General features: G+C 41.1%; 1 protein-coding gene across 1 annotated transcript; it reads right to left on the minus strand.

Annotated features, from left to right (window-relative positions):
* Nucleotides 1-1482: 1482 nt before the first annotated feature.
* LOC121398037 lies at nucleotides 1483-8316 on the minus strand. Its single transcript, XM_041576511.1, has 4 exons — nucleotides 7941-8316; nucleotides 7275-7398; nucleotides 2500-2573; nucleotides 1483-1978 (listed from the first exon to the last, which is right to left on the minus strand). Exons 1-4 carry the CDS (start codon nucleotides 8257-8259, stop codon nucleotides 1650-1652), a joined length of 846 nt encoding a protein of 281 aa, XP_041432445.1. The 5' UTR covers nucleotides 8260-8316; the 3' UTR covers nucleotides 1483-1649.
* Between the last annotated feature and the right edge of the window lie 1569 nt (nucleotides 8317-9885).

Genomic DNA, 9885 nt, shown 5'->3' on the forward strand with positions numbered 1-9885 from the left:
GTGACAGTGTGAGGATTAAATGTGACAGTTTTGTCCCACAGCTGACAGTTTAGATACATGAGCTGTGCCTGTCTCTATTACAGACTGTTGGTTACATGTTACACACTACTAAACTGATAAAAGCAAGAAGTTGCTGTAACTGGAGGTAAAAGAAGTCACTTCAGCAAAGAAATAAGATTTAAAATCAAGTGTGAAACGTGTGAGGAGATTAGAGAAGTGACAGACATCTCACCTCTTGTGACTGGAGATAAAGCTCTGAGGGACCAGACCAACTCACAGGACACACAGGGGGTTTAGGGAAAGTCCATTAAAGGGATCCTGTCATCAGAAAACATGTTTTTTTCAAAACACATCAGTTAATAGTGCTGCTCCAGCAGAATTCTGCACTGAAACCCATTTCTCAAAAGAGCAAACTGTTATTTTTATATTCAATTTTGAAACATGACACAGGGCTAGATATTTTGTCAATTTCCCAGCTGCCCCAAGTCATGTCACTTATGCCTGCACTTTAGGAGAGAAATGATTTCTGGCAGGCTGCTGTTTCTCCTACTCAATGTAACTGAATGTGTCTCAGTGGGACATGGGTTTTTACTATTGAGTGCTGTTCTTAGATCTACCAGGCAGCTGTTATCTTGTGTTAGGGAGCTGCTATCTGGTTACCTTCCCATTGTTCTGTTGTTTGGCTGCTGGGGGGGAAAGGGAGTGGGTGATATCAGTCCAACTTGCAGTACAGCAGTAAAGAGTGACTGAAGTTTATCACAGCACAAGTCACATGACCAGGGGCAGCTGGGAAATTGACAATATGTCTAGCCCCATGAATATAAAAAAATCTGTTTGCTCTTTTGAGAAATGGATTTCAGTGCAGAATTCTGCTGGAGCAGCACTATTAACGGATTCATTTTGAAAAAATGTTTTTTTTGCTCAGTGTGTGGCTATGGCTTTCACACAGACATTAGCTGCTCTGTCAGGAACTATTTATTATTTGATTAGAGTCTAATAAACAGTAAAACATACAAACGTATATGTTTCACTCCTGCTCAGTAGATTGGTACAATCCAAATGAATCTTCCTATCAGAGATATTTGGTGAATATTCATCTATTGCTGTGTTCCACATATATATATATATATATATATATATATATATATATATATATACAGTACAATCCAATATAATACAATATTTACTGATACACAATGAGAACTCAGACAGGTGACACATGAGCTGGAAGGTGTTTATGTGCTGGGAATGGAATGAGACAAATAATGAGGAGGTTGAGGGCAATTAAACACCTCCCAACTGTCCCGTTTTTAGAGGGACAGTCCCTCTTTTAACAGCTCAACCCACAGTCCCTCATTTGTACTGTAAAGTCTCTGCACTGAACAGCCAGAAAAAGAAACAATGTTTTTTAATTGGCTTTTGGCAGAGAGTCCAGAACAGCTACAACTGCAGATAAGATACTTTTGTAACAATTTTGAGATGAGCAAATAAGTAATTGTAACAATATAAGATAACAGGTCCCTTGGGAGAAGTGACACTCACAGCTTAAAGGGAAATTCATCTCAATTAGCAAAACTGGAAAGAAAAAAGCACAGATATATGTTCCAAAATGTTGGGAAGTATTCAATTGGGTGTATTAGTCATACAATTCACTTGACACTCTGTATCTCCACCTTTGTCCTCTTCCGCACCTTCTCCCTCTCCAGTTCCAGCTCCACCACCATCTGCTCCCGAATATGCCTCCTGCATTCCTCCTCCTTGCCCACCCTCTGCAGCTTCTTCATGCCCCTGTCGGCCTCGTTGGTGCAGAGGTTGAGAAATCTCAGGATTTCGGCTTCAGTCTCGGCGTCCAGCTCTGGCTCCTGCACCTTGAACTTCTGCAGAGCAATGACGTAGCGCACTCCCAACAAGTGGAAGCTTTTGCTGATCTTCTCCTGGATCTCCCCTGACTCCATCAGCACAACGAGGGGGAACATCCCTGAGGGGCACAGAGACAACATTAGCAGCCCCTGCACTGGGGCATCTCCCCTACTCCATTTATATACCCCCTCTTACACTCACTCACCCATATATATGTGTCTGTTCCTATAGCCGTGTGCAGCAAGAGGCCAATAGGAGCTTCAAGCCATTAGTGGGACAGTGTAGAAGGAAGAGGGGCGATATTAAAGATACATTTAAATAACATGAGTTCAGGAGGGAGCGCCACCTGTTTCTATGGTTTAAGCCCTACCTCTAACTCATTTAATGCATTTAACCTTTTCATTAGCATACCAAAGCACCATTGTTCACAATGGTGAATGCTTTAATTAGATGGGATGTTGTGTCACAGTTTTCTGTGTTAAATGAGATAAATGGGATATCTGTGTTTAGTTATTCTGTGTCAAACAGACAAACCAAAGTGGCTGCATCTGTACAAGTGGGATGGGTTCCCTGCCCCAGATGCCCCTACTCAAAGACTTCCAGGGGCCCCTGCTGTTATGGGGCTGGGGGGGGCCCTACCTGTTATATCAAAGCAGCGCAGTACAAATACTTTCATCTTCTCTGATTTCTCTGCCGTCAGCTCCTTCGCTCCCCTGGAACAAAAACATGCAATTTATACATTTATTTTGTAGAAAATATATATTTCTTACACCAATATTAAAATGTGAATTCCACACAGTTTTTTTCTACAGGAGCTGACTATTATTTGCCAGGGGCTACTTTATACACCCCGCTTGGCTTTGACTAACTGCCATTACAGTTCAGTCTCAATGGGCCTTAACTCTTTGTGTGCTTTGAGGAAGAACATTCAGAGGCTTCTGGAATGGCTTCAGGGGCAGGAGACGGGTGGGAGGTAGGTACATCTGTTACAGGTAAGTGCACAGGGAATTGAGTCTTTATCAAGGCAGACATGAGGGGATTCAGGGGTTACAACAATATGGGTCCCAGTCATTAGCAGGGCCCTAAAAACCGGGGCTTAAGTTGTTCATTATGACACAGGGACAAATAAATTGAATGCTCCAATAAATTAATAGATCTTTTGATTTTAGAAGAAGAATCTAAGCTCACCAAATTAGATGAAGAAATATTATCAATGGAAAGACATTTAGAAACTCTCAAGGATGATGGGGAAGGTATTCAGAAGTTTGAGAATTCACTGCTAGATACTAAGAAAAATAAACTCTCCAGAGACATTCAAGACTACTCTGCTAATGCAGTTTATAAATGGTCACACACGAAGAACAAATCCGATAATTTCCGCAATAATTTTAGGTCAACAGGCCGGGATAATCATAATGGGAAAGAAATACAACAAGAGAGGGAAAGAGGGAATGGAATGGCTTCCCCTCAGGGAAGAGATAAACAAATACAACCTCGTAGCAATGATGCGCCACAATCAAGTGGGATACACAATAGAGATAACACAACACAAGGGGGAACCAATTCCAACCCATACCCAATTTTTTTAGGATTGGGGAGGAACCTAAGGGATACCTCTCAGACACAGGGGGAGAATCACATGAGAGAGAACAACCAGGGGAAGGAGAGGTTCAATCTAAGGGGTTGAACACAGGTCAATTATGCACCAACTCGGAATTATCAAAAGAGAAACAAACATTAAGCATAATTAACCTTTCCGAACATATACTTTCAACAGCACATGTAGATGTTTTAAATAGAGGATTCTCCTTTTCCCCTACTTTTAAACTTGATATTTTTGATACGGTCAAGGACCTAAATTTGTTTGCACGAAAGTTATTGTTAAAAAAATATTTTGGGAAAGAAAAGGATGAGATTAATGATATGGAGATGATGCAAATTTTGATGATAATGAAATAGACATGGACTATTTACAAATTGAGGATTGGAGACAGAAACTGAAGATTAAATCTAAATTCACTCCAGCAAGTAATATCTGTCCAAATATCAAAATCTTTTTGAATTTAGTCATTAATGATATCATCGCGACACAAAAAATGAATGGAAAGCCATTAGAGATATGAAAAACTGGAGTGATGTTGAAATGAAAAGTCTGATAAGGGGGGCAATATAGTGCTCTGGCCTATTGATATGTACCTAACAGAAGCTATGAGACAACTCACCTCAGGTAGTTACAAGGGAATTCTGGGTGACCCTACCACCAATTACAAGGGAATATATGTTAAATTAATAAACAATGCATTTAAAGATGGGATTATAAATAAAAAAGAAAAGTTAAAAAGTGGAAAGCCCGAGAGTGGCAACTTTTTATCTTTTACCTAAGATTCACAAAAATTCACAGAAACCTCCAGGGAGACCCATAGTATCTGGAAATGGTAATGTAACCAAAAAAGCCAGCCAATACCTAGATTTCAGGATTAGACCCATAGTAGAAGGTCTGCCATCTTATGCTAGAGACACACTGGATGTTCTTTCACAAATAGAAAGAATGGAGATTGAAGGGGAAATCCATCTGTTAACCCTTGATGTGGAATCTCTCTATACATCTATTAAACATGAAAAAGGATTAGAAGCACTCTTATATTTTTTGTCCAAATCCTTGGGAGACAATGATGAGATCATAGCCTTCATGTGTAAATGGATGAAGTTGGTTTTGTGCTTTAATTACTTTACTTTCCGGGGTAAATTTTTTCTCTAAACCCAAGGAACAGCCATGGGGACCTCCTGTGCCCCGTCTTATGCCAATCTCTTTTTGGGATACTGGGAAGAGACTGTAGTCAAAGGTGAAGCCCTTGCACCTTTCCAGAGTAAAATTCTTAAATGGATAAGATATATCGATGATATATTGATTATCTGGCAGGGTACAACACAGGAAGCCACACAATTTGTTGAGAAACTCAAGTACAACAACATGAATATCAAATTGATCATGGAGATATCAAACAAATCAGTATCCTTCCTAGACCTCCTTATTATGAACGACAATGTAGGAAAATGACATACCAAAACCTATAGAAAGGAAACAGCAACCAACTCACTAATATCATATTCAAGTTTCCACCCTCATTCAGTTAAAAGATCATTACCAGTAGGGGAATTTCTAAGAGTTAAACGAAACTGTTCATCAGTACCCATGTTTAAGGAGCAAGCTAAGGACTAAGCTAAAGAACTAAAAAAATAGGCTCAAACTAAGAGGGTACTCTGGAAAATGTGTAAAAAGAGCATATCACAGAGCTTTGTATACAGATAGATCGACTCTATTGGAGAAAAAACAAAAGAGCCCCAATGCTGAATCCGTTAGATTTATAACAACCTATAATACTAATAGTACTCAAATACAGCAGATTCTCAATAAACATTGGCCAATTCTACTTGAAGACATGGCCCTAAAAACAGTTCTTCAAGATAAAGTATCCATCTGTTATAGAAGGAGTCCGAATCTAAAGGATATTTTTTCTAGAAGCCATTTTCAGGATCACCAAACAAAAATCAAACACAAAGGCTTTTTCCCGTGTGGCAACTGCATTATCTGTGAAAAAGTCATTAACACTACCAAATTCCCTGACAGATTTGGGTATGAACAGACAGTAAACAATTACATCAATTACAGAAGCCAAGGAGTCCTATACTGTTTAGAGTGCCCCTGTAATAAAAAATACATAGGAATGACAACTCAAATGTTCAAAACCAGAATCCAACAACACTGTAGCTCTATTAGAACTGCTGGCAATATCTGACATAAGTCAGAAAAAACATTATCTACAGTAGCTCAACATTATAAAAAATATCATTCCATGGATCCTTCTAAAATGAGAGTGTGGGCTTTAGAAAAAGTTAATTTAGGAATTAGAAAGGGTAATTTAGAGCAAACGTTACTAAAAAGGGAAAGTTTTTGGATTTTTAAGATGAATAGTGTTTCTCCAATGGGGATCAACGAAAATAACTTATATACTGCCTTTTTATGAATCTTATACATAGATCAGGGTTATATCGAATTATTCTTTTAAACTATGAATAAAAGTTATATTTTAGGTCTTAACAACCCTAGATAAATGGAGATTTATATTTTATTCCGATGATACCCTTAACCAAGAGGATATATTTTTAAGCCCAGATTGGGCATCCAGGAACAAAAATGGCAAATTTTTAGTCCAGGAAGATTGAGGCAGAACAGAATGGGGATTGGATATCTCGATGCCAACACACATCGGAAATCTCGCGCCATTACGACTGCGTGGCGTAATCACGCCAGTATGTACATTCGCATGCGTGGCGTAATTACGCCTGGATGTACATTCGCACAAACGCGGAAGTCTTTAAATAGTTGGCGTCCTCATGGACACACTCATTGATTGCCTTGAGAAAGCTCTTTTAGCGAAACGCGCGTTGGCAAGATTGATTCTAAGTTTTAAAAAGCTCTTTTTTTTAAAAAAATACAACTTATACTTTTACCTCTGTGCGTTCACTTTTACTTATAACAAAAAGCACTGAGGATTTTCGTTTACTTGTTTCCCAGAGGAATTGGGGCAATTGCCTTTTGGGGGAAGTACCTTATTGGTCTTCTCTAAATCCTGGTTGGTGAGGGGCATTAGAATTCATTACTCCCTTTCTTCTTTTGAACTATACTCTTAAAGGTTGCTGGATTTGTAGTCTTGTCGTTTAGTTTCTTATCAGACAGCTTAAAATAATATTGTGACTACAGTCCAGTACACTTTCACTGCCTTTGCTTTGTGGTGTCCTAGAGATAGAAAAAAATGAGATAGGGATTTTGGGACAGCTCCACCATCTATACTTTCACTTTTAAGTATCACCTATAATTTAGGTATTAGCTAACAATTAATTTTAATTTGATTTATATGTGCCAAGCCATAAAATAGAATTTGCAAGCCGCAGAACAATTACAGGGTGGTGCACTTAAAGAGATTGGAATAAAACGGGGTACTTTTTCTTTATTTTCTTTAATTATACATACTGATCAAGTCAGACCCCTGTATAGATCCATCAAACATTTTAGGAATATATCACAGGTTTTCAAATTTTTCTTTTGATATGACACAGGGACCCCAAATGTTCCACCTCTAAAGGGCAGTTATGGGGAAAATGAAAAACAGAGGCACGTGTGTAACTACTGATGGAGCAGACGTTGTTATTATTAATACATTGCTCAGAGTGTAGGTAATGTTGTCCCAGTGCAACAGGGAGCTCCATGTGCCACTCAAATCTGCTCCTTCTCCTGTTTCCATGGAGATTAGGCATTGCCCCTTTTATTACATACAAATACCTCATTATGCCCAAATAAGAATGTCTCCCCTCTGTGCCCATGGCCGTGCCCCTGTAGGACCAGTCGTTATTACCTGAACACCAGCACAGGAACCATAAGCTCCATCAGGGGGTTGTTATTTTTCTGCAACAGAAGCTCCATCTTTTCTTCTATAGTCCGATCCCATTTAACCTCTTCATCCACCAGCCGCAGGCCCCCTGCAATGGAAAGTAGTGCGGCTGATATGGGGGTGGGCTTTCTCATAAATAGCATAATAAATAGCATTACACAGTCATTACAGTTTCACAAAGACACACAGTAAATCAAATCATTCCTTTAACTTCTTGTCCTTTCTGTACAATAACAATTCCTTGTTGTGGTTTTTGCCCAAAGTCCTCGCCTTCTTGTGCCGCTCCCACAGCCAAATCCAGTTGCAGCCAAGCACCAGTACCCCAGAGGTGTCCCAGCAGGAGCAAATATGAAAAGCAGTACCTGCACGACTCTGTATATTCTGCACTCAAGGTTCTGACTCCTGAAACAGCCAAGGAGAGCTCAGTTCTGCTACATGTTTCAGAAGTCAGAACCTTAGAATGGGATGAACAAATGTTGCTTTCAACTGAAACAGCGTTTACACAAAACTTTATAGCCACTGAGAAAGTGAAATAAATGGACATTGGGGAGTTCTCTTGCCCCTAAGCTGTGTGCCACCCCCTGTTCCCACTAGCCACATTCACACATATAATAATGGGGTCCCACTTACTGAGCTGAGCAGAAGCCTCGGAGATCTCCTCAGGGTCCATGCTGTTGAATCCTCGGTTATCATAAATAAACATATTGTGGGTGAGTTGATATTCCCGTCTCTCCCGGATCACAGTATCGTCAGAATATCTCAGCCCAGCAAGGTCCTCGTACTGTTTCTTTTGGACAGAATTCAGGCACAGGTTGATCAGGGAGGTCTTGCCGTGGCCATAGAAGCCAAAGAGCTGCAGGGAGACTCGCTGGAAGCCGCGAGTATTGGCCAGAGCCAGGAGTGAGCCCGGCCTGTATTGGGTCAGCTTGGTCCTCATTGCATCCGCCATGTCTCTCTCCTGCCCGGGAACTGCGCTCGCTGCTGGTTAATACTGGGGTTGGGAATATACTGGTAATTGTGCTGAGGAGTAGACTGATGCTGTCTCTCTGTGCAACCTCAGGACACTCCCTGCCGCCTTTGTACACTCCCTGCAACCTCGGGACACTCCCTGCAGCCTTGTACACTCTTTATGTGCTGAAGGCTGGGCCCCAGAAGAAACGAAACTCACTGGAATTGTGAATAAACCAGAAACATGTGCAGGTGCAATTAATTCCTTCATCTGCCCCCCAGCTCCCACCCACACTGGGGCAATTATTACTCACTCCAACTGCCCCACAGCTTCCACCTACACTGGGGCAATTACTCTCTCCAACTGCCCATGGCTTCCTCCTACACTGGGGCAATTACCCAGGCCAAATGGATGTTCCAATGATTTCTGATCACTAAACAACAAAAAGAATTGTGGAGACTTGTGGAATCCCAGCTGGAGGGGTGCCATAGACAGAGGGTGGATGTTTGGGGAGGCTACTATTACATTACTATTACATTAAAAGCTCTGCTGGTCAGGGTCCACTTTACCTCTTCAGTGTCGGACTGGGATGCCAGGGACCCACCATAAAACCTATAACCGTGAACCCACCAGAAAATCTTAGACCGTTCCAAATTATTATTCATCCTTTACTCACTCAACCTCTTTATTCTCATAGTCTTTTATATATACTTACAATTTTCTCCCATCATTAAGCATTTTTCCCCATGAAGAAACAGGGAATGACCATGAAATAGGCCAAATGTTAAGAAACATGAGGGTCCACTGACACCTGGGCCCACCAGAAGTTTTCCTGGTATCCCAGTGGGCCAGTCCGACACTATCTTTACCTATTGACTGCTTGATATGTGCAATTAATGCAAAACATATATTACACAGGTCCCACTATACTGTCCCCATTCCAATTCCAGATATAACACCCCCAGAATACACAGTAGAGTAAATACATTGCCTTTCTGTATAATATTTCCTTCCTGTTACTTGTAGGGAAGGGCTGTCCAACTGGTGACCCTCTGGCCTGCCAGTCTGTCTAGTGTGTCTGATTACCATGTGTAACATATAAAAGTTATCACTACAGACATTAACTGGCCCCTGCATTGTTTAAACCTCAAATTAAGACTATAATCCTCTGTATTCATACATGTTCATACATGTAATCCCCTGTATTGTTCACACTTGTGACACCTCCATCGTTCACACCCTAAAGCCTGTACTGTTCCACTTCAGACCCAGACTGAAACTCCCACATTGTTCACCTGTTCACACTCACTATGCCTGCCCTATGTTCCCTGTGTGTGTCATACTCTGCCTGCCCTATGCTCCCTGTGTGTACCATACTCTGTGTTCCCTATGCTCCCTGTATGTGCCATACTCTGCCTGTCCTATACTCCCTGTGTGTGTCATACTCTGTCTGTCCTATGCTCCCTTTGTGTGTCATTCTCTGCCTTCCCTATGCTCCCTGTGTGTGCCATACTTTGCCTGTCCTATACTCCGTACATGTGCCATACTCTGCCTTCCCTATGCTCCCTCTGTGTGCCATACTCTGCCTGCCCTATGCTCCCTGTGTTTGTCATACTCTGCCTGTCC

This window comes from Xenopus laevis, chromosome 9_10L (assembly GCF_017654675.1).
Source record: "Xenopus laevis strain J_2021 chromosome 9_10L, Xenopus_laevis_v10.1, whole genome shotgun sequence".
NCBI lineage: Eukaryota > Metazoa > Chordata > Amphibia > Anura > Pipidae > Xenopus > Xenopus laevis.